The sequence below is a fragment of the Juglans microcarpa x Juglans regia genome, chromosome 2D, assembly GCF_004785595.1.
Source record: "Juglans microcarpa x Juglans regia isolate MS1-56 chromosome 2D, Jm3101_v1.0, whole genome shotgun sequence".
NCBI classification, from domain to species: domain Eukaryota; kingdom Viridiplantae; phylum Streptophyta; class Magnoliopsida; order Fagales; family Juglandaceae; genus Juglans; species Juglans microcarpa x Juglans regia.
In genome coordinates this window covers 41,696,786-41,720,361 of record NC_054596.1, presented here as the reverse complement: position 1 = coordinate 41,720,361, position 23,576 = coordinate 41,696,786, and the positions used below count along the sequence as shown (strand labels likewise).

General features: G+C 36.9%; 3 protein-coding genes and 2 long non-coding RNA genes across 5 annotated transcripts in view; 3 read left to right on the top strand and 2 right to left on the bottom strand.

The window, feature by feature from the left end:
- LOC121250749 (serine/threonine protein phosphatase 2A regulatory subunit B''alpha-like) overlaps nucleotides 1–9,144 on the bottom strand; it is a 16,569-nt gene extending 7,425 nt beyond the window's left edge. Inside the window, exons 1-6 of the mRNA XM_041149954.1 lie at nucleotides 8,320–9,144; nucleotides 6,879–7,118; nucleotides 6,690–6,795; nucleotides 6,466–6,565; nucleotides 4,992–5,097; nucleotides 4,783–4,873 (exon numbers count right to left, since the gene is read on the bottom strand). Coding sequence (XP_041005888.1) covers nucleotides 4,783–4,873; nucleotides 4,992–5,097; nucleotides 6,466–6,565; nucleotides 6,690–6,795; nucleotides 6,879–7,118; nucleotides 8,320–8,472 — 796 coding nt within the window. The 5' untranslated portion in view covers nucleotides 8,473–9,144. The remainder of the gene's footprint in view (nucleotides 1–4,782; nucleotides 4,874–4,991; nucleotides 5,098–6,465; nucleotides 6,566–6,689; nucleotides 6,796–6,878; nucleotides 7,119–8,319) is intronic.
- LOC121250755 overlaps nucleotides 1–15,328 on the top strand; it is a 25,930-nt gene extending 10,602 nt beyond the window's left edge. The window contains exon 3 of the long non-coding RNA XR_005937851.1: nucleotides 15,194–15,328. This is a non-coding gene — a long non-coding RNA (uncharacterized LOC121250755). The remainder of the gene's footprint in view (nucleotides 1–15,193) is intronic.
- Nucleotides 9,929–14,058, top strand: LOC121250754 (vacuolar protein sorting-associated protein 2 homolog 3). The gene is made up of 11 exons (XM_041149960.1): nucleotides 9,929–10,190; nucleotides 10,414–10,458; nucleotides 11,647–11,681; nucleotides 11,768–11,818; nucleotides 11,967–12,071; nucleotides 12,201–12,272; nucleotides 12,520–12,591; nucleotides 12,703–12,783; nucleotides 13,007–13,042; nucleotides 13,142–13,197; nucleotides 13,876–14,058. The coding sequence occupies exons 1-11, from the start codon at nucleotides 10,157–10,159 to the stop codon at nucleotides 13,925–13,927; spliced, it is 639 nt and encodes a 212-aa protein (XP_041005894.1). The 5' UTR covers nucleotides 9,929–10,156; the 3' UTR covers nucleotides 13,928–14,058.
- Nucleotides 15,205–23,576, bottom strand: LOC121250750 (casein kinase 1-like protein 6). Its single transcript, XM_041149955.1, has 14 exons — nucleotides 22,840–23,576; nucleotides 22,670–22,710; nucleotides 21,632–21,701; nucleotides 21,072–21,220; nucleotides 20,885–20,980; nucleotides 19,617–19,687; nucleotides 18,648–18,709; nucleotides 18,468–18,531; nucleotides 18,258–18,342; nucleotides 18,039–18,165; nucleotides 17,785–17,858; nucleotides 17,642–17,705; nucleotides 17,156–17,286; nucleotides 15,205–15,617 (listed from the first exon to the last, which is right to left on the bottom strand). Exons 1-14 carry the CDS (start codon nucleotides 22,913–22,915, stop codon nucleotides 15,354–15,356), a joined length of 1,374 nt encoding a protein of 457 aa, XP_041005889.1. The 5' UTR covers nucleotides 22,916–23,576; the 3' UTR covers nucleotides 15,205–15,353.
- On the top strand, nucleotides 21,310–21,559 carry LOC121250758. Its single transcript, XR_005937853.1, has 2 exons — nucleotides 21,310–21,414; nucleotides 21,497–21,559. It is a non-coding gene; the product is annotated as an uncharacterized LOC121250758 (long non-coding RNA).

The window sequence follows — 23,576 nt, the reverse complement described above, 5'->3', positions numbered from 1 at the left end:
AAGCCCTGAGCTGCCAGCCTTTAATCTACTGTCCAAACATTCATTAGCAATTAGAGCCGCATCAAGAATCTGTCTACCCTTCACAAAGGCATTTTGAGGCTTAGTAACAATCTTCCCCAAGACCCCGCTTAAACGATTAGCAAGCACTTTTGCAATAATCTTGTATGTACCATTCACTCGGCTAATAGGCAGAAAATCTGTAATCTCAATGGCCCCTACCTTTTTTGGAATTAAAGCAAGAAAAGTGGTGTTGACGCTTTTCTCAAATTTTCCAAACGAGAAAAGCTTCTGAAACACCTTTAGAAGATCTTCTTTAATTACCTCCCAACATTCTTGGAAAAAACCCATAGAGAAACCATCAGGGCCGGGGGCCTTATCTTTTGCCACTTTCCTTACTACATCATAAACCTCTTCCTCTTCGAAAGCCCTCTCCATGCTAGCAGCATCCCCCGGCTCAATAGTGTCAAAAACAAATCCATTCAGAGTAGGCCTCCACCCCACCTGCTCAGTGAGGAGCTTTCCAAAGAAATCGACCGCGTGATTTTGTATTACCTCTTCTTCTCTGCACTCAACCCCTTCAATTTTCAGCATCTCAACGATATTATTTCTTCTATGAGAGTTTGCAATTTTATGGAAAAATTTCATACTTCGGTCCCCTTCTTTTAACTAAAGAGTTCTTGATTTCTGGCGCCATGACATTTTTTCTTGTAGGATTATCCTCTCAAGATCTGCAACCAACAAAGTTTTCTGTGCTTGCTCCTCCTCAGTAAGTGGTCTCCCTCCTTGTATTCTTTCTAAATCATCTATTTCCCTCCACTTCGTAATTTTGTTTTCCTCTACATTGCCGAAAGACTGTTGATTCCATTCCTTTAAGTCTCTTTTTAATGCTTTCAGTTTATTTGCAAAAATGAACTGGGGGTACCCTCAAAATGATACGAAATCCACCATTGTTTGACCCTTTCCACAAAGCCTTTAGACTTCAACCACATATTCTCAAACTTGAAATACTTTCTACTGCTACGAATACCTCCACAATCAAGCATAATAGGCCAATAATCCAAGGCTAGGCGTACAAAACGCGTTTGCCAGACATCCAGGAAATGACTTTCCAATTCAGGTGAAATTAAGAAACAATCCAAGCAGGACCACGTCTAATTATTTGACCATGTGGCTAAACCCCCTACAAGTGGAAGGTCAATCAAATTCAAGTCAAAAATATATTCTGAGAACTCCAAACTTGTTGGCGTCAATCTTCTGCTTCCAAAACATTCACTTTGGAAACAAACCACATTGAAATCCCCCCCCCCCCCCCCCCCACCCAATACACCAAAGAAGCTCCCACCATCTATGTACCCCTACAAGCTCATCCCACAGCAATCTTCTATCTACATCTTGATTCGGTTCATACACACCTGCAAATGCCCACAAAAAACCATCTGACACACATTTAAAAGAACATGCTATCATATATCTCCCTATGTATTACTTTACTTTCTCCACTACTCGACTATCCCACATCACCACAATTCCTCCTGATGCCCTGAAGAGGCCAAGTAAACCCAGTCTACATAAATACTGCTCCATAAACTCTACACAGTCTTCCTACTGATCATCTTCAGCTTCGTCTCTTGTAAGCAAAAAATGTCCGCTTTCCACTCACAAATTAAATGCCGAATCCGAAGGCGCTTTTTTACTTCATTTAGACCCCGGACATTCCAAGATACAATCTTGGGTTTCATTGGGAAAAAGTCAGCCCCTTCCCTTTTGCCCTATTCCTACTAGAGCTACCCTCCGAGTTTATCGACCACATCAATCTTTTTAGTTCCCGACTTTTCTTCGAGTCCCCTTTCTTTTTTTGGCGATGTCCAGCTTCCATAGCAGTTAACAAAGCTATGAACTGCTCCTCAAACCCATCACATTCAATCCCCACCAAATGTTGAATTTCTTTTGCTTTATGTATTACCCAATCTGAGGCTTGATCAGGGAAATAGTAATTCAATGGGATAGGATTCCCCATCTTGTTATTCAAGTTCTGAAAACCTCTCCCCACCGAAATCTCCTCCAACCCGCAAGCCTCAGGGATGAACAGTTCATCCTCCACAGAGTGCATCAGATCATCCGAGTCCTCCTCTTCCTCAACCACCACAAAATTCTCAAAATGTTTCACAGCCAAGTTCGTCGGAGCCAGGAACATCCCCCACCCCTCGTCGGCAAGTTCTGCACCTCCTTAGGCTGAGAAAAATGCGTATCGAACCCCACCAAAGCCTAATTCACAAAGAACGCCGGCAACACCTCATCGGCGGCCTCCTCTATCACCGTCGGCATCGTCTGTGCTATCGTCGGCGTCGTCTGTGCTACCGTCGGCTGACCATTCGCCATCGGCTGACTGTCCGGTACAAACCCGAGACTGTGCAACTCGGGTGGAAGGCACAGGCTAGGGCTCTCGACAGACGATGCGGGTTGGGCTTCCCCATTCGACTTGCTACCACTATGGGCCTTGGGCTAAGATGGCCCAGCCCCATTCAAGTTCTGCGTGTTGGGCCTAGACGATCCACCCCCACCAGCCAGGGTTACGTTATGATTATTGGGCCGAGACGGCCCACCCCTCTTTCGCCACACAGCCCATCCTTTTCCCTTCTTTAATTTCTGATGGGCCTCATTCTGGGCATTGGTAGGCCCATGGCCCATAACTTGTGTCTTCCCTTTTAAATCCCCCTTGTCTTCCTTTGCCTTAAATGAACCAACAAATGCAGCCATGTCTCTCTGCAGTGGACACAGCTGCCCCTGCATTTCCAACAACCTCTTCCGGACATCCCACGTCTCCTGACACGCCACAGTGCCCCTGCAATGGAAATGGTTCAACACTCCATTCGTCTTGCCTTCCCAACGCCGCTGCCCTTGCCTTCTGTCAGAGACTCGCGTCACCATCACGCATGTGTGCTTTCGGCATCGACACAGACAGGGCCTCCTTATACGACCGAGCATGGTGTCTCAGTGCCCCTTGACCATGATTCCGATAACCTCCACCAGACAAACCACCCACTTTAGTGACCTCCTTCCCTTGCTCCAACAACACCTCCCTCATCTTCCTCCATCCCAATCCATTTTCTCCTTCAGGAATACATAAAACATTCCTCCTTCCCCCCTGGTTGTACTCTGAAATTTCGAGATACCTCCCTCTCCTATTTGCACATCGTTGAGCAATCATACTACATAAACCGTCTCGCATTGCCGAATACACCTCCTTCTTCCCCTGCTTAGACTCTCCTCTAATACCTTCCCAAGCCACTGGATTGAAGAGTGACCCAGCGTCACCATTTGCTCTGTTTTCCAGCTTTTCTCAGTAACTCGCAAACCATCAGCACCAAATTTTTACAAAATAAAGCATTTGGATTCAATCACCACTTCTATAGAATGACCCATCATAATCATCTATAATTCAGAAAATATTAACATAACATTGGCAATGAAGAAAAGCGTTACAGAAAGCAACAAGGAGAAAAAAATGTGCAAAAATAAGAGTTCATCACTTATAAACATATTCTACTAGTTTCATGATTGGGAATTACCCATTGTTTCAGATTTTTTCAGCTTGATATATGCCACGGGAAACACCACAGCATAGGGGGATAAGATGCAGTGGAGGGTTAATGGAAGCAATAAATGTATAGTTAGAGCGTATTTCAAAATATTGATATCACAAGCTGATGCACATTTCCCATGGAAGACTATCTGGAGGTCTCGTGTGCATTTTAAAGTGGCTTTCTTTGTATGGACAGCTGCTCTTGAGAAGATATTGACCACGGTCAACTTGAGAAAGAGGGGTTGCGTTGTGATGGATTGGTGCTATTTGTGTAAAAAGAATGGAGAATCAGTGGACCACTTATTATTGCATTGTGAGGTGACAAGGGTGCTGTGGGATGAGATCTTTAAAAGAGTCGATGTCGCCTGGGTCATGCCTTTGAGGGTGGTATTGGCCTGTTGGAAGGATATTCAAGGCTGTCCTCAAGTGGTAGCAGTGTGAAAGATGATTCCGTTATGCATTATGTGGTGTATTTGGTCAGAAAGAAATGAGTGGTGTTTTGAAGATAGGGAGAGACAATGGCGGAGTTGCAGAATTTTTTCATACACACTTTAATGCTTTGGTTTTCAGCCATTGTACTTAATGGAAACAATGTGCATGACTTCTTGTCTTTAATCTCTTGATCTTAGAATGTATTTAGGTGTTTTTTTGTATACTTCATGTGTACACGAGCTATGCCTATTTCATTCGTATTAATAAATTACTCTTACTTATAAAAAAAAAAATTATATCATTGACTAGTCCTTTTGGAGTATAGGCCATGTGGTTTGGGCCTTCCATCGGAGAGTTACACAGAATGTATAAAGCATCAGTTTAAAGAACCATAGAAAGGTGAAAGATGTACTTCCACTCCTCTATTCTTTCCAAAACTTATGAAACAATTTCAAAAAATTGCGATAACATTGGAATCCACCCAAGTCACAAGATTTTTCAGAGAGTTGATTAGGGGGGCTTGGACAAATACAGAAGATCAAGCCCCTTTGTCCAGATGGCTATTGAGAGCTAACATACAACCCAATGTGAACCAATTTTGACCAATCTGAACCACTAGTACAGTCTTAAGTTAATAACAGAGTGAAAGAAGTTGGACCTTGCTAAATGAACCATACAAAACAAACTCAATTACATGGGAAAAGGGAACATTCAGAGCATCAACATTACACCAACTTAGGAGTAAACAAAACAATTTTCAAGCATACCATATCTTTCTTGGAATTCAGGCGTGCTCTGTAAGAATTCCAACCCAGGATGGGTTGCCAAAAGCTCTTGAAGGACAGGTTTGAAGTCTACCTGTGCCCAAGTCACACATATAAGAACATTATTAGAAGAAAAGAGTGGCCATTAAAATTCAGTCAGAATGCAATTTGGTCTCGGTCATTCACACAAAAGAATAGTTGGAAAAACAAACCTGAGTAAGGTATTTACATTCTGGCTGCCTTAGAATTTTGAATATTTTAGTCGCTGTATCCATTGTCAGCATATTGCCATCAACCCAATATTTAATAAATCCATCCCTAAAAACAAGAAATCTCTCATTAACCACACATGATGCAAACAATTATTCAAAGATGCAGATGCACTCAGCAAAGTTGACCACGGGTGCTTCACACAAGCAGTAATTACTTTCCTTTCTGGGCAAGGAAAATTGAAGCAGAATTAAGAATGAAAAATAAATAGCATAACAGGAAATTATGGTTTTTCCATTTCTTTTGAAACATAAGTCAGCAGGATAGGCGGTGTAGTACTTTGCCCCAACCCCCCCCCCCCCCCCCCCCCCCCCCCCCAAAAAAAAAAAAATGATAGAAGAATCCTTTACTTAGAAGTCCCACATGCACAATGGGTGAAACCCAGACCATTACAAGAAGGAAAAAGACTACTAAAATGCCACTAGGATACAAGGCCATTAGTGTATAACTCGATACACATTTTGCAAATCAACCCTAGAGTATTGTTATCGTAACTAAAATAGGACATATTAGAAAAGCTTCACATTCCATCGAAAATAAAAGCTTCATATAATAAAATATTTGGTGGCGCAGGATTTTGAGAACCTGCCGTGATAAAATTCCAGATTGGTCCAATATGCAAAAAGTTAATACTTTTTGTCCATACTTCCATTTTTGGAGGCTAGTTTGAAGATTATTACTACCATCACAACTTTAATCCCGAAAAGAGAGTCAAAAGATAAAATAGCTAGATAGCTTCAGTGTATGTAATAAAAGTCAAACAATGTATTAACGTAAAAAATAACTTCAACTAGGACCTGGTGTGAACTAGGTCCTCTACACCATCTATTAAAAAGTTGACAGATCAGCTTTTTAGTGTTGATAAAAAAAAACACCACAAAAAACATAACTGCACAATCAAATCTTATTAAAAATAAAAATTAATTGAAAAAATAGAATAAAAAGAAGAAGAGGCGGCTAACCACCCCTTCGGATGGTCTAGCAACTCCAAGAGTGGCTGGGGTGGACCAACCAACCCAGCCACTTCCAAGGTGGTGAAAAGCCACCCACGGGGTGGCAAAAACAACCTCTGAGGTGGTTGGGGGTGGTCGGCCACACCTAAGATGGGTGGTTTACACTAGTTCGTAACCAAAGATGCACTCATTAGCTGCTATCATCCATAAAATGGAAGTTGGCTGTCACTTGTAAGTCACATCTTAAGAGTACATTAGTTGCTATCATTCCTTTCGCCAGTATATCATTGGAAATAATAAAGACAAACTAAATTGTAAGGCATCAAGAGATGGAGAGGGAATAATGGACACAATTGACAAACAACTAAAGCTGAGAACTTATTCAGGAGGGACGTACTTGATCAACAAGTCAATATCTCATGCGTTTAGATCTAAAAGTTTCTTGAAACACAGAAATGCAAACCTGGTCACTATCCCAGTGCAGTCTGTGTCAATCTTTCTGAAAAGTGAAGAGGAGAAAAATGACGGTAGCTTGCATATTTCCTTTGTAACCAACTTAAACTCTGAATAACCAAAGAGAAGCATAGATTGTCGTTAAAAAAATCTTACATTCACCACATGGTAGGAGAAAATGTGATGAAAAGTATCTTAGTAAATGAAAGAAAACCAATCAAATACACATCTCACCATGTTCTTGCAATCCATCCACATATTTGCTAAACAGGTCATCAATTCTAGAAAGACATCGTTCTTTTAGTTCCTTTGGGGGTGGACAACCATTTTGGAAGTAGAACTGCAAGCACAGCAATACAGACATCATCTATACAAGCAAATCTCCTCCATGAAAACATCTTAACAGTCAGAAGCAAGTAGAACCTGAGGTATGATTTCTCGTACTGGTTCACCAATCAATTTAAGAGGAGAGCCTAGAGAAGGATTGGTCCTCTGTTTTGATATGCGTGGAGAGCCAGACGAACTTCTAGGAGAAAGTGGAGGTGCACTGCCAGCAGGAAACATGGAAGGCAATGAGGCACTTCCAGCAGCATTCACATTACAAGAGTTCCCAAGGGCATTAATAGAAGCACCTGCCTTTGCATCGTCAATTAGAGATCTCACCTGCACTCACATAACCACAGCAAGAAATGCAATTAGATAAGATACCTTTTACATACTGTTGAAAAATGAAATAGAATAAGGTAGAAAATAACAGACTATTTATCAAAAAAATAAATAAAGAAAGAAAACAACGAAACTGATCAAGAGTAACATTCACTAGATAAGCTCAAATTTATCTATAAATTAATGACTACAGAACAACTTTAAATTTATAACTTTTTAGATTCTTGGTGATGCGGAACCTCACGAAGGTAGGGCCCTTAGGACCCACCTTGGGCCAAAAAGGTCTAAACTCAAATGACACTTCCTACCCCAACAAGAATGAGGTGGACGGTGAGTCCGTGAGGTCATTACCTACATTATGCCTTACTATGTGTTTCTTTTTATGTAAATTCCAGGATGAAAAACTCTAAAATAGCCTAATTAACTGCTCTAAGATACCAAGAAAATTACTTGAATTCAATATTACCTCACAAAACTTTGTGCATTCCCATCTACTTGTATGCCTGACTTGCAATAATTATATAATATAGACATTAAAATTGAAAGTAGGATGTTTCGTACTGTGAATACTATTTTTGAAATGGATGCAAGATATTACAAAACAGAAAGGGCATGGAAAGTAACATTTATGTATATAATGTATGATGGGTCAAAAACTTCAAAACCTGTGCACCTGATATATGAAACTGGAAGCTTTGATGACATTAATACGGTGGATATTTATACCAATTTACCACCGTGACATAATGAATACAACAGTTCATAACTTTTCTATATGAACTATAATCATAGTATATTACTCACAAAAACTTGAAATCCCCCATTGATAACCATGGCTTTCTATTATGTCAATCAAATCCCTTATGTAATATTCTCTCTTTACTCTCAAATTCTAAACCAACAATATTTACCAATTCTTTTGGTGCTTATTCCTTTCACTTATAGGTAGCCACATATTCACATTAATGATTTACCTAATAACAAATGCTAAAACGACCAGTCTATCCAAAATGACATGATGGCTTAACCCTCCCAATATAATACCAAAATTGAATCAAAAACAATTTGCAACTCTAAAGACCATGCCCAAACACAGACATTCCAAATCATAAGGTGAATCAAAAACCAATTTAGGCTCAAATAAAGCCATACAAGAAAGAAGTTAATAATTAAAAGAGGTATGCAAATCAGGGGATACCAGTCTGCCAGTTTGTGGAAGCGAAAGCCACTGGGAGAACAAGTCCTCAGCAGCATGCGGGTTCTCTTTGACCGCCAAAGGAGACAGCTCAGGAAGCTGCAGCAGTTCAGGGTCCAACGAAGCAACATCCTCTACTACCACATCAATATCCATCTAACTATCAAGAACCACCTCAAAAACCCTAATATCTACAATTGCAGCGGTATATTCCTCGAACGATTAATCACCACAGAAAGATAAACGAAATAGGATCCCGCACTGTTATGTCCCGCTCAGCAATTCATATCTTAATTTCAAACCGAAATGGATGAAAACAGCGCATAAAAAAAAGAAAACCAGATATGATGTTGTATGATACGAGGGATTTAGCTTTCAATACTTCAAGTAAACACAATGAAACCCGTGAAAACACATGGAATTCTCTCTTAAAATCAGAGCAAAAAAGCCACCGCCCAAGCCTCGAGTCCGAGACCAGTACCTTCGGTGCTTCTTCCTTTCGAAAACACTTTTGGAAGTTGTGCCACCAGCACTCAAGCTCGATTTGAAGCCAAAAACCCGCCTTCAAAAACCCTAGCCCTCCCTGATAGTGAATCTAGAAAGAATACTTTACAAAAACGCTTCCAGAAAACAGAGAGAAAGAGAAGAAACCGAAATTTGGAAAGTAAAATTACAAAGCTTCGCAAGTGAAGGTATTGGTGATAATTGGGGTTTGTGAGCCGTCGAGTACAGTAGATGTTTTCCGCATGGAAACGTAAGAATTGCAGGAATTATAACGAACTGGAAAAGGAGTGGAGATGTAGGAAAAGAGCGGAGGGACCCTCTCTTTTGTCATTTTGACTGAAATATTGGCCGAAACGTGTTTTGTAAATCAACATTTTAATATATTTTTATAGAAAAAAGATTTAAATTACAATACAATCTTCCAACTTTTATCTCCATCTTTAAATTTTTATTTTAAAACTCAAAAAATGATAAAAATATCACAAGATGAAGTAGGACATGAATATAATTTGTACTATTACTTTTTTTTAATAATTATAAAAATTACAAAATATTTAAAGCATATAATAAATATAATACTTTATTTTAATATACATTTTTTAGAAGTGATTTATATTAAGTTTCTAAAAGCTTGCTTTTAATAAGGTTGGTTTTGATGATTTGAGTATGGGACTTTCCAATTTTAATAGTTTTGAGATGCTTAGTAAAAATGAGCAAAATATGCATTTCTATTGTATTATAGATCTATTATTTTTTTTTTTAATTTTATTTAGAAAAATTTTACTCATTACCACATACATGTTGAAGGAAAAAAATAAAAATATATATCAAGAGATGCATGGTATAAGAGTACCAAGTAAAAAACTTTCTTTAAAGACAAAATCTAACAATTATTAATAGTCGATGGAAGAAGCTATGAATTGTGGTTTAAAATATATATTAATTTTTTTTATTTTTCTAATTTATTTCTCTTACTAAATATATAATATATAGATGATGAATAAATGAATTTAATAAATTTTAAAAAATAAAATTAAAAAAAAAATAAAAAATAAAAAAATATAATATGTAATTTATAGAAATGATGGATAACAAAACTCCGTGGGATATTTAGAAATTAGGCAATAATTAGGATCTGAATTGAGATAGATCAATATATACGCTCTTGCCCAAAGTCCCAAGTACCGTGCCCTTGGCATTGAGAAGCCAAAAGGCAAAACCTTTGAATCACCTGGCAATTTCTCCCCACCTTCCGGCCCAGGCAACTCTCTTCACGCAAGAACTTCAAAGACGTCTCCGTCCACTGTGATTAGGACCGTTTGATCAGACAGACACCATGAACATCTTCTCCAAGAAACCCAACCCCAAAGGTTCGTCTCTACTAGCACTGCCTCGTCTTCTTCTTCTGATCGAAGAGAAATTGTTCTCAGCTTTAAGTCATGGCTTTACTTATTGTTTAAGCAATCAGATAGGCCTTGAATTTTGATTAAAAAGACTGGATTTTGGTTGGTTCTGTCTTTTAAATCAAATTAATTGAGTTCTGGGTTTATTTATCTGGTTCTGATTTTTGAGCTTTTGTTGTGCTAATCGCAGAGGCTCTTAGGGAGAGTAAGAGGGAAATGGGAAATGCTACCAGAGGTATTTATTTCGATCTTTTTTCACTTAAGAGCATTGAATTACAAAATAAATAAATCGATCGATCAACCGTAATAAAGAACAAATGACAGAAAGAAAGGCATTGCCATAATGAATCATCATCATAACCCCAAGGGGTTGGTCCAAGTAGTGAAGGCCTTGGTCTTGGGGTATCACTCCCTTCAAGGTCCAAGGTTCAACACTTTATGGGTGCAAACAATCCTTTGGGACCACCTCCCGGTGAAAAGCCAGCGATTCAGTTTCATATAGGAAAACTTCAGAGGGTGCGGTGCATAGGACCGGGGTTTACTCTGCAGGGGTGGGTCCGAAGGGCCCTACCTTGGAGAGGTTCTCGACATAAAAAAAAAAAAAAAAAAAAAAAAAAAAAGAATCATCATCATCCTCACTGTGACAAAGTGTCATCATCATGGTAGTTCATGTGTTTTATGTATTTGTATACTGTTATAAAAACTAAAGTTTGACTGTTTGCTGATGGAGAGAGGCCTTGGGTTATAGATTTGGCTTTGGGTTTTTCTTGACTTTAATTGCTGTTTTTATTTTTTATTTTTGATGGGTAGCTGGAATTGCTGTTTTGTAGCTTTAGAATATTGTCGGGTGCTTTGAGTTAATAACAAGTTTGAGTTATTGGATTGGGGGTGCAATGTAGCCATGGAAACTAGTAATCTACTTCAATTATTGATCATTTACTTATAAAAAAAAATTATTGATCATTTGTGCAAGCTTGTTTCCATAAATATATGAATTCACGTGGATTGAGATTATGCATATTATGATTGGTAGATGTTGATTGCCGAACACTATTCATTTGAAGATGCAATTTTTCCAAACGGTAATGCAAAAAAAAGGTGATTTTTATACTCACAAGGTCACAATGAATCCTGGGATGTGGCTTAAGCTTTTCCTCGGTCGTTATATCATTTTCTGTTGAGTTGGAATGCGTTAGATATTGTAGGTGGAAAAAAATATAACCTTATCGCAAAGCATTATATATCTGATTAGTCATCAAACATGTTAGGAGAAGGTGATGCAGCTCTCGTTTAGGCAGTGGCATTTTTTTCACTTTGCTGCCGACTATTTCTTAAAGTTCCATACATCAAAACCACCTCTCCTTTTCCTCTTTAAATATCATTATTTTTCCAGTCTGTTGTTAAATATTTAGCTTTGATTCAGGTATAGAGAAGGAAATTGGAGCGTTGCAATTAGAAGTATGTGAAAGCTTCCAATTTATCCACATCCCCTCTTTCTAAGATTTTGGTGTTGTTATCTCTGATGTAATTTGCAATCATGCCAGGAAAAGAAGCTTGTTGCTGAGATAAAGAGGACGGCTAAAACTGGAAATGAGGTGTGCTCTGTTTTTTTTTTTTTTGTTACCGGCTAGGTTATTGATTCCTAGGATATTGTGCTATCAAATTTTATATACAGTTCTTATGTCCTTTAAACCTTTCAGTTTATCGTTTGTTTGTCCTTTTTTTGTCAACCATGCTGTGCAGGCAGCAACTAAAATCCTAGCTCGCCAGCTAGTCAGGCTTAGGCAACAAATTGCCAATTTACAAGGAAGCCGAGCTCAAATGAGAGGCATAGCAACTCATACACAGGTGGACCATCAAAGACTTCCCTCCCCCAACCCCCCTCCCCACCTCAGTGCGTGTGTGTGCGTGATTGTTTTAGTCGACATTCTCTTCTGTATATATCGATTGTGGAATCAGCATTTTCCCTGTCTGCAGGCAATGCATGCCCAGACTTCAGTTGCTGTTGGCATGAAAGGTGCCAGTAAGGCAATGGCAGCCATGAATAAGGTTAGATGCTAAAATATTTTATATATATATATATATGCATGTATAGCCTGATCTGTTAAGATTGAAGATTGGACTGCAGTTACTTAATTTGATTTCGAAGAGGGTTCTTCATGACCTGTAACTACTTAATGTTTAAGTTCTTTTTCCCCTTGATATTTGCTTGATTGCCTTGTAAATGAAACCTGAATTTGTACAATTCACCTTTTAGATCGTAGAGGTTTTTATAACTGCTATATTTATTTTGAAGCAAATGGCCCCTGCAAAGCAAGCACAGGTGATGCTGGAATTTCAGAAACAGTCTGCCCAGATGGATATGACTGTAAGATTGTCCCTCCACTTTTCTTATAGATTATACTAATGTGGAAGAAATTTCATTTTTGGTTCATGGTTGCATATCATTGAACTTAATGGTCTATTTTGATGCTTGCAGACTGAAATGATATCAGATGCAATAGATGATGCCTTGGATAATGATGAGGCTGAAGAGGAGACTGAAGAGTTGACGGACCAGGTAGGCTTTTTTAGTTGCTTTTATTTATTATAGTTGATTAAAAAAATTGCATTCGTTTGCCAGCTTTTTTCTTAAGTGATGACATTGGAGCTCTTAATTATCAACTTCTAATCTTTGGGCTGACATTGGATACATGGACAAAGTATTAGGTTTATTTCTCTATAGATCAGATTTCAGAATGAGAAACTGATGGTAAAATTTTCTTAATATTTTTTTCTTGCAGGTGCTAGATGAAATTGGTGTTGATGTTGCCTCACAGGTTAGTGTCAGTAGTTATGCTTTTCTGGACTGTTCTGTCGTTTGGCATTAATTTTTTAATACTTAAGCTGATTTGAGTTATACTTTTAACTCTTGCCAGATGTCAGCAGCTCCAAAAGGAAGAATTGCCCGGAAAAATACTGAGGGTGTTGGCAGGTATAAAACAATGCTTGGCTTGTACCTTTCCCCATACTCCCCCCTACAGGAAATAAAGAAGGAAAGGGGGAAAATTGAAAAAAAAGGGACATTTTTATTTCCTTTGCAATTCTGTGTGCTAGGAAATGATATTTGAGTTGATGATTGTGTATCAAGTTAACACTGTAAGATGTTAAATACCGCTATAAGACAAGTTAATGGCTAAAATAAAGGAAGACATGGTAAAGATTTCTAAACAAATTTTTTCTTTGAGCTTCTGTTTTGCTTTGAAAGAGATAAGAAACACTGGAATAGCGTCTCTAGATGTCTGATTCTGCTGTCAATGGTTAACCGGGTAAAGCTCATTATCTCAAGTACTTGGAGATTGCTTTTGTTCATTTCATGGATGAAAAGAAAATTGGGATTTCTTGAGTTTGCTTAATATATTGAGACTGACGAGTTCAATGTTGCTTGCTTATATTTAGTAGAAGTTCCTAGAATGTATTTATATATAATCAAATGTAAACATGATATTGATGTCATTCATTGAGCATGGATTTGATTTCTGCCACATAATTAATTTCTTGTTAGTTCATGTCCTGCTTACTGCATATATTCTTTTTGAACTTTTCCCCTGTGAAGTGAAGTACATTTATAAAACCAAACTCTTCCCTAACCATGGAATTTGTCTCATTGCAGTTCGGGCATAGATGAGCTTGAGAAGCGGTTGGAAGCTCTCAGAAATCCATGAGCTGATGAGAAGCCGAAGTTATCTCTTCGAGCTGATAATGATATCCGCATGTTGTAGATATTTTTCACCTAAGATGCTACTCATTTCCGCATGTATTCTTATTCATTTATGAGATAATACTTTCATTGGTTTGATCTGTGTATTGTGGCATTTAATATTTTCTCCAGTCATCAACCATCACCATCACCCAACCTCATTTTTTTTTTAACTTTTTTTTAATGTTGGAGCTTGGATTAGATGGATGCCTTGGGGAAAACAAAAACATTGGGTTAGAGGGGCTAGGAACCCCCGGGGCACCATTTTGTTTCTTTTTGTTTTTGTAGGTGAACAAAAGTTTTTTTTGGTTCTACCATCATTTGAAATAAGCTTATCGTGGGTTGTTTTGGCTTTCAATCCCCACCAAGAAAGCATAGATATCTCGGCTAAATGATCAAGCAAAACCACTCTGGAGCTATACCATCCATTCAAACCCCAGAATTTGAAAAGAATAGGAGAAAAAGAAAAGGACACCAACTCAGAACACTTGAGAAGTATCTCTCCGTATGTAATCTTTACGTTTGATGGCCAAAGTGCCGTGAGAGATTTCGATCATCATTAGTTCCTGAGATGCAATTAAAGTCTCATGAAAGACCTCGCAGACAGGGCTACAAATGAACCAAGTGAAGTGATCTTCAGTGTGTTATTCATCCAAAAAGAGAGCACCTTTCCAAATTGGTAATACGTGTTTGATCTTAGGTACATTAATGCACCAATATGGATTCTTAAAACAGAAACCTCAATGCTATCTAGAAAGGCTAATGCTTGTCAAACTAGCTTTTATACTCATGGTTAGGCCAAAAGATTCACAATACTTTTCAATTGTTTGATCAAACTGTCATGTTTGGATTCAGAGATAAGTTGAGATGATTTTAAATTAATTGAATAAAATATTATTTTTAATATTATTATTGTTTTGAAATTTGAAAAAATTGAATTGTTTATTATATTTTGTATAAAAATTTAAAAAAATTATAATGATAAAATGAGATGAGTTAAGGTAAGTTTCGAATCCAAACGGGTAGTAGTCCTAACGAAACGAAAGCACCATTTCTAATGTTCTATTTATTAGTCCAACCAATCTCTAGCTTCTATTGTCAATGCTTCTAGTTCTACTCACTGCCCATATCAACAGATAGTGTTGATCTCAAAGGGAAGTGCATGTTTAAACAAACAAACAGAGATTATTACGGCTAGTACTCACGCCTAATTAAAAAGATGTTTTCCAAGCACGTGAACTTACATGAACGTGTAACAGTGGTGATTCTCCGATCTCCCATGTACAAGGGGTGAAAATAACTATTAAAACTTTTTTTATCCAAATTCGACATGCATGTATTCATTAGAAGCGTAACAAGTATCTTCTAGTTTTTACGGATAAAATAGTCGGTTATTTCCTGATTGAGAGGAGTTCAAATCTCCGAAGAGGATCATCACGGGTGCCTCTAGTAGCTGCAGTGCGAGTATGAGATGTTTTTGACTCATAACCAGGTTGAATTCTGTGCGTGGTAGATGAGCGACCACCGCCTGCAACTAGACGGCCTGCGCGACCTTCACTGTATTCACCAGAAGAACCTGGCATGCCACTTGAGATGACAGCTTTTCTTGAAGAGCTGCCATATCGAGAACTGCGCCCCTTGTCTGAATCAAAATGCTGAAAATGTAACACAAATCAAACCCCGCATGAGTATTTGGAATAGACAATGAACCTTTGATGAATCATTAGTGCTATGACTTGAATACTAATAGTGTGGAATGAAGATTTAAAATAGAAAGAAGAAATCGTATTTAGCTTATCACAATTGAGAATGCGGACAACTTCTTTCTTTTTTTTTATCAGTAAAAAATAGCTTTGTTTGCATTCAAAATTAACCTCAACTCATCTCATATCATCATTACAACTTTTTCAAATTCCCACACAAAATATAATAAACAATTCAACTTTTTCAAATCTCAAAATAACTTTTCTAAATTTCCACACAAAATATAATAAATAATTCAACTTTTATTCTACTATTCACAAACCATCTCAACCCATCTCTGAATGAAATAGGCATAACCCTTGTACACAGGAAATATACATAAATATTCCTAAATACATTCTAAAAACGATCCGAGAACTTCTTTCTGAGCAAAACAAAGGAGAACCTCAAGTTTCTTTAATTTAGGATACAAATTTTAGGTGCCGTTTAGATAGTGAGTTGAAATAAGATAAGTTGAGATAAAAATTGAAAGTTGAATAAAATATTATTAGAATATTATTTTTTAATATTATTATTGTTTTGAGAATTGAAAATTTTGAATTGTTTATTATATTTTGTGAAGAAATTTGAGAAAGTTGTAATGATGAGATGAGATAAGATGAAACACTTTAACTATCCAAACGATCACAGCTTTTGACGAAATGTATTGAAGGAAACATGAATTTATCAGATTTTATAAAACGAAAAAATGCAACACAAACCATCTCAACTCATCTCTGAATAAAATAGGCATAGCCCTTATACACAGGAAGTATACATAAGTACTCCTAAATACATTCTAAAAACGATCCGAGAACTTCTTTCTAAGCAAAACAAAGGAGAACCTCAAGTTTCTTTAATTTAGGATACAAATTTTAGGTGCCGTTTGGATAGTGAGTTGAAATAAGATAAGTTGAGATGAAAATTGAAAGTTGAATAAAATATTACTAGAATATTATTTTTTAATATTATTATTGTTTTGAGAATTGAAAATTTTGAATTGTTTATTATATTTTGTGAGGAAATTTGAGAAAGTTGTAATGATGAGATAAGATAAGATGAAACACTTTAACCATCCAAACGGTCACAGCTTTTGACGAAATGTATTGAAGAAAACATGAATTTATCAGATTTTATAAAACGAAAAAATGCAACATAAAAAAGCATAAAAACTTGAAATCTGCTTGATCAAGTTAAATGATGTATTCCAAAGAACAAAATATCCACCGATAAACTCCATTTGGAGAACAACTGAGTGAAAGGATCAATAATTAGTTTTCTAATGAAAGGTACAATTTTATGTGACAAAGGTACGAGCATTGAGATCACCTTGAGACTAGAATTTTCCAGACAAAAAAAAAAAAAAAAACCCAAAAAGCAGACAAAATTGGAAAAAGAACAGAAAAAAGAAAACACATCTAAATAATTAAGGTTGAAAAAAGGAATTTACCACATCCTTGCTTGAAGTAAAATCCTCATATAGCCTATGTTTGGAAGGATCACGAGGACTAGTGCCCGAGGTATTTCTTCTCGAAAATGCTTCAACTGCACCAGAGAATCTATCTCGGATCTCTTTCCCAACTGGAAAAAAGCATATATTCATGAGAGAAATGGAGAAAAAAAGTTCTCTATTATAACCATAATTTAAGTTAAGATGTTGGCAAAGAGGGAGAGAGAGAGTAGATATTTAGAATAATAAACTCGCATAAAAAAAGGACTAAATGAAGATTAATCAATTAAAAGTAACCCCTAAGAGCAATAATTTCAGGTCGGCACTCATGATATCAAATCCATGTAGAGAACTAAATCGAAGAGCAATATATCCAAAGCAAATATAAAGCTTAAAGACTTGTATGTAGAAAAGCAGTAGTTAGATCGTCCATAATTCAGACTGGACGACAAATTTTCAAATCTAGATCTATTTAAGAGAGCATACCTGAGATCCTCTCTGGTCTTTCTGCAGATGTTCCTGCAAACAAACCTGCTTTCCCACTGAGTTGCTACAAACAGAGACAAACACAGAAAGTAAGTAATTCGATGGAGGGGAGAAATCCAAATCTAGAATTTACAACTACTGACCCGTCCTTTATAGCTGGCACCAATCTGAGGGTATTTTAATATAGTCCAGTCAAATATATAGTCAAATTGATAACCTGCACCGGCAACAATGTCAAGACCCACAAACCATTTCAACATCTAAAATAAAACCTCAATTAACAATGATTAAGAAACATTTAACTAGACCACAGACAAAACAAAGTGAAAAATAAGTCTGAAACTTGATCACAATATATATGAACATATACTTGTGAACTCCAATCATAAGCATGTACCTTCTCGAATAAACAAGTCTCGGAAAAGCCTCTTCAAATATGAATAATCTGGTTTGTCCTCAAACCGCAAAGATCGGCAGTAGTGAAAATAGGATACAAACTCAGATGCATATGATTTGCAAAGCACCTGTGAAATAATGTGCAGCCAAGCTATCAGTATAGCAATAGGATCATTATCACTCAGCATGGCAATAGGCTGCAGATGGCAAGTTCTAATACCTCTATGGGAGTTGACATCTTCTTTTCACTGATTTTATCATATTTTTGCTTTTTTGTGCCAGCTTTTAATCCCTGCCAGGGAAGGCTGATGCAAAAAAGTGGTATTATTGAGTTAATATAGCAAGAATAAGGCAAACTGCAGCACCAAACATTTCATGAGAGGTAGAAAAGCAAAAACTTCTAATGAAATGAAGCTAGTATATAATCAACCTTCCTCTTAGAAAATACATAAGCACATAACCAAGAGACTCCAGATCATCCCTTCTGCTTTGTTCTGTCAGTAATACAGAGCATGATTAGAATGAAAATAATGGTGACTAATACAAATGTATTATAACAATTATCCTGTTATTAGTTGGCAACATGAAAATGGCATATAACATCACTAACCAATTCCAAGGTGAGTATTGACACTTGCATACCGAGCTGTGCCTGTGAGGTTCTTGTTTTCCCTAAAACAAATAAAGAACGGAAAGGAAGGTGCTAAGAAACTTAGAAAGGGTGTTGGTCAACAAAGAGGTAACAAATAGGGTGGCCAACAAAGATTTAACTGTAAAACAGATAATAATAAAAAAAAAAGAATAATAATGGTTGACATAGTGCCATGAATGTCAAATTTCTGTTTTTGGTAAAAAAAACTTAAAAAAGAATCAGATAAAAAGAAGAAAGAAATAAAGAAGTATAATTGAGAATGGGAAGTAGACCATCCAGCATACATGTAATTCCCACCAACACGGACTTGTCTTCAGAACGTGAAAGTTAGACCATTTTGGCATATATAGTAAATAACAACTTATAAATTGTTGTACTAGCTACACCCTCTAACAAAATTAAAACCATTCACAGAACCTCAACTTTGTGCAAACATAAATCAAGCTCAATTCTAATGCTGAGAATAAAGCTATAATATTCCAAATTCATCCACCATTTTGATAGGATAAAGACACATGGAGAAATCCATTCTCTATCTTCCTTGGACTTTTAAGACCTTTGTAAGTTTAAAGCTTGGTCTTGCATATCTCTAGCATACATCCCATGTAATGTGCCATGTGTTTATGTCCTTTTCTCCCGATACTAATTTATGATTATCAATTGTAAAAGAAATCACTCCTTATTCAGAAGAGTATATGAGTCCTTATCACACGTAATTAAAATTTCCACTACTTTTTTGCTCGAAGAAGACAAACCATTAGGTCTGGCCTCCCTTGTTGATGCTAGAAGTGTAATTTCCTTATCTAGTTTGATGACATATGTGCATTTAGAGGAACCACATTTAAGCAATTTTTTTATCCGTAGAACCACATATAAGCAATTACATATAATTAATCACGCATTTGATGTAAGGGTGACAATATTTACCTGTATGGTATGTGCTTATGTGTTTGAAGATCTCTATACTTCTTTGCTAGGCCATAATCAATAACGTAAACCTGTGATAAAAAAAAATCCAGCACGAGACAATAACAATTAGAAAGTAGAACAGGGCGTTTCTGAATATTTATAAGAAACCAGGGTGTTTCTGAATGTCATACTCATATTTAGGTTGGGCAGCAGGGGCCCGAAATCTGGCCTGCCTGCTCAAATCTGCCTACCTGTAAGTACCAGGTGGGCAAGCGAACTCCTTAAGCTCAAGAGAGTTGGGGGGGGGGGGGGGGGGGGGGCGTGGATTCATAAAAATCCACCCACTTGTAAATTATATTACATTTATATTTATAAATAAAAGATTAGTAAAACAAAAAATTTAGGGCTGGAATATCAAATCAGCCCTGTTTACTAAAAATCAGTTTGCGCTAATCTTCTTCTTCTTTGGCCTCTCTCTCTCTCTCTCCATGGCTTCTGATTTTCAGTTTGTGGAACAAGTTTTGTAATAGGATTAGAGATGCAACAATTTCCTCTCCCACTCTCCCTTTTCATGCCAATTTTTATAAGGTGCGATAATAACTTTTGAAATGAAACGGTATCAAATGGAAGAAAACTCTGAGCATTGCCCTAAAGGACAATGGAACCCCCCCCCCCCCCCCCCCCCCCCCCCCCCCCCCCCAAAAAAAAAACAACTGCAATTCCCCCTTTATTAATCTTGAGCTATGACTGGGTGTGATTACAAGTAATGTGATTATAATTTTTGAAATGAGAAACAATCTAGGTATAGATGCAATGTCAATTTTGCTTAGACGCCATCTTCTTGTGTTTGCAAGGTGTAGGAACGTTTGTTTCTTTTTTAGTTTTATGCTACAGTAGTCATTGCTATACTTGCTTTAAAGACCAACTTATGTTTTCCCCTTGTTCATGCTTTGAACTGGATCATTGGTAATATTCTCCCTACGATTATATGATTTCGAGTATGTGTTATTAGACGTGGTGGACGAAAGATATTGGTACCAAAGGAGGGATTTCTCCCACCCACCGTGGCACTGGAAGGGAGCTATCCCATCCCCCAACTGGCCAGTTTTTTCTTTTCAAAATTTTTACTTAAGAGATTTCTTTTTATTTTTCTTTCAACGCATGACATGTCATGTCTACATTTCCGTCAGGGTTTTTTAATAGAACTCCAATGGAAGGAATCTTTTAAAAAGTGGTTAATCTTAGGGGCTAAATTTTAAATGTCTTCATCATAATTTAGGACTAACCTGATTTGCTTTACGCCCTAGACCCATCAAGAAGTTGTCTGGTTTTATATCACGGTGAAGAAAACCCCTTGAATGCATGTATTCAACTCTGTTAATCTGAAAAGGATAATGATAAACAGTGAGGGGAAGACATTATTTTCACCATTCAAGACACATTCTTTAATAAAGAATAGTCAAATGCACTTACTAATTGATCTGCAACCATCAAAACTGTTTTCAGTGTGAACTTCCTATTGCAATAGTTAAACAAATCTTCCAAACTTGGTCCAAGAAGGTCGATAGCCATGATATTATAGTCACCCTCGACTCCAAACCACTTGAGGTGGGGGATTCCAGCTTCATCACAATAGAAAGGCATGAATTTTCAATAAGCATCGTGTGTTTTCAAAATTGTCCCGCAAATAATTTCTGAGGGGATCACGGTTTTGAAAATCGCCTTTTAAATTGGGGTTACAAACTACATAGCTATGGCATATCAGCCATTAAATAGGAGTGGCCATAGTTGTAAGTTTGAGAAACTATATGAATAGGTATAAAGGTAAGGAGTTTTCAATAACAACAACAACAAATAGGAGTGGCCATAGTTGTAAGTTTGAGAAACTATATGAATAGGTATAAAGGTAAGGTGTTTTCAATAACAACAACAACAAAATCTGTTTTTCAAATTGATAACATGAAAAAAGTTATAATTGCAAATTATTCTAGGTGGGGGCACGCCCAGAGAGAGAGAGAGAGAGAGAGATTTACTTCCTCCTTGAAGAAGCATGTACAATTTTGATTCATAGTGAAGTTGGGGATGCTTGGTCTTCACAGGTTCCTAAAATTTTGGGATAGTCAATCAGCACAAGGATGACAAAAAGGATAACATGTAAGCTCTCTCAACAAAAGTTTTACAAAATAAAAAATAAAAAAACTAAGGACAAGGATATCCTGAAAATTAAGTGAAACAAACCAAAATAAAGTGCATCCTTAAGCTGGGGGTTGGGGGTGGGAGGTAAAAAGTCCTTTTTAACCGCAAAAGGGGGGGGGGGGGGGGGGGGGGGGGGTCTCACGGTTTTAATGCCAGCATTTTTCTGTTTATGATATCACTGGGGCAAAGGACATGGCAATCCACATGGTTTTCTGAATGCTAACTCAGACAAGCTTATTCAGGAGTCCATGATCTATAGTACCAACCCACTTTAATTCACCATGACTTTAGAAGTGATTCGGTTTTTCTTTTGCTCTGTTATTTATTTGCCGTACCCAAGAAAGAACCACCTCTCTATCGACCACTACATATTAGATGAGATGAGATGAGTTGAGATAAAAGTTGAAAGTTGAATGAAATATAGTTAGAATATATTTTTTAAATATTATTTTTGTTTTGGGATTTGAAAAGGTTGAATTGTTTATTTTATTTTGTGTAGGAATTTGGGAAAGTTAATATTTAGATGAGATGAGAATGGTTGTGAAAACAAACCAGGCCACATTTCCTAATTCTGTAGTCATAAAGAAAATTAAACACAATAATCAAGATATAATGCAAGTCACACATGTTCTAATTGTCTACTACCTATAAAAAAAGAAGCAATATAAGGAATCCAGGCAGGAAAACAAAATCATAACCCGCTGATACACATAATCAAAAAGAAAAATTTAACATACAAAAAAGTAAATTGTTGAACATGATCAATTATTGAAAATCACTGTCACCTTAAATGTCATTGCTAAAACTAAACAAGCAAATAATCCCAACCAAGCATCATGATCCAATACTCCTATCCAAGAACATATATCACATACCAGCTTAACAGCCACCTCCTCTCCAGTTTGTACATTAATGGCTACCACCACGAGAAAAAGAAAGTCAGAATTTTGAAACAGAACGGCAAAATAAAATACTCATCAAATAACAATGAAAAAATAAAATAAAATAAAAACAATTATGATGGAAAAGCATTGAATGGAAATACCTAAATAGAGCTCCCCAAAGGACCCACTCCCAATCTTTCTCCCCAGCTTAAACTTCCCAGCAATCACATGCTCCATTATCAAATTCCCTTCGACACAAGTCCACCCAGAAGCTCAAAAGTGCTAATTCCACTCAGATTTGTGACCAGCCCAGCATTTAATTGTGCAATTGACCCAATACCCACCAAACATTAACCTCCAAGTTCACGCGCCTCCAGATTTCAAAGAAAATAAATAAATTTCTTGCTTTCTTCAGTAATCCGGAGAGGAAGAAAACGCAAAAAAATCACAAAATAAGCATTAAATCAGCACCAAACTGGAAAAAAAAAAAAAAAAAAGGCCTCGAAGACCAAAAAAAATGGAAGATATATATCCACAAACAATGAGGAAAGGATTTTGATTTCTAAAACAAAGTCCACGCTCTCCAACTACATATTTTGAAACCAAAACCCCGTAATCCCAATCAGAAAAGCTAGTATGAAGAAAAGATCCAACTACATTGACCAGAAACCGATGAGGAAATGGAATTGAATTCTTGAAATAAAAATAGGGAAATAATGATGAAACCGGCGAAGATTGTTGGGATCAGAGAGGAAAGACAAAAGGTTCAACGTTCGGCTCAATATATATATTATTATATTTGTTGGAGATTCGAGGAAAGTGATTTTGGTAAAGAAAGAAAGAAAGAAAGAGATATGAAGGGAAAAAATAAAAAAGCAAGTGAAGATTTTTATAAAGT

Excerpts from the sequence above, each read along its gene's own strand:
- LOC121250750 (XM_041149955.1), bottom strand. The coding sequence starts at position 22,915 with ATGGAGCATGTGATTGCTGGGAAGTTTAAGCTGGGGAGAAAGATTGGG. Across the intron at positions 18,532-18,647 it reads CAATACTCACCTTGGAATTG|AACAAAGCAGAAGGGATGAT; the intron begins GTTAGTGATGTT and ends TATTACTGACAG. Across the intron at positions 18,166-18,257 it reads AGATGTCAACTCCCATAGAG|GTGCTTTGCAAATCATATGC; the intron begins GTATTAGAACTT and ends ATTATTTCACAG.
- LOC121250754 (XM_041149960.1), top strand. The coding sequence starts at position 10,157 with ATGAACATCTTCTCCAAGAAACCCAACCCCAAAG. Across the intron at positions 11,682-11,767 it reads TTGGAGCGTTGCAATTAGAA|GAAAAGAAGCTTGTTGCTGA; the intron begins GTATGTGAAAGC and ends CAATCATGCCAG. Across the intron at positions 13,043-13,141 it reads GTGTTGATGTTGCCTCACAG|ATGTCAGCAGCTCCAAAAGG; the intron begins GTTAGTGTCAGT and ends AACTCTTGCCAG.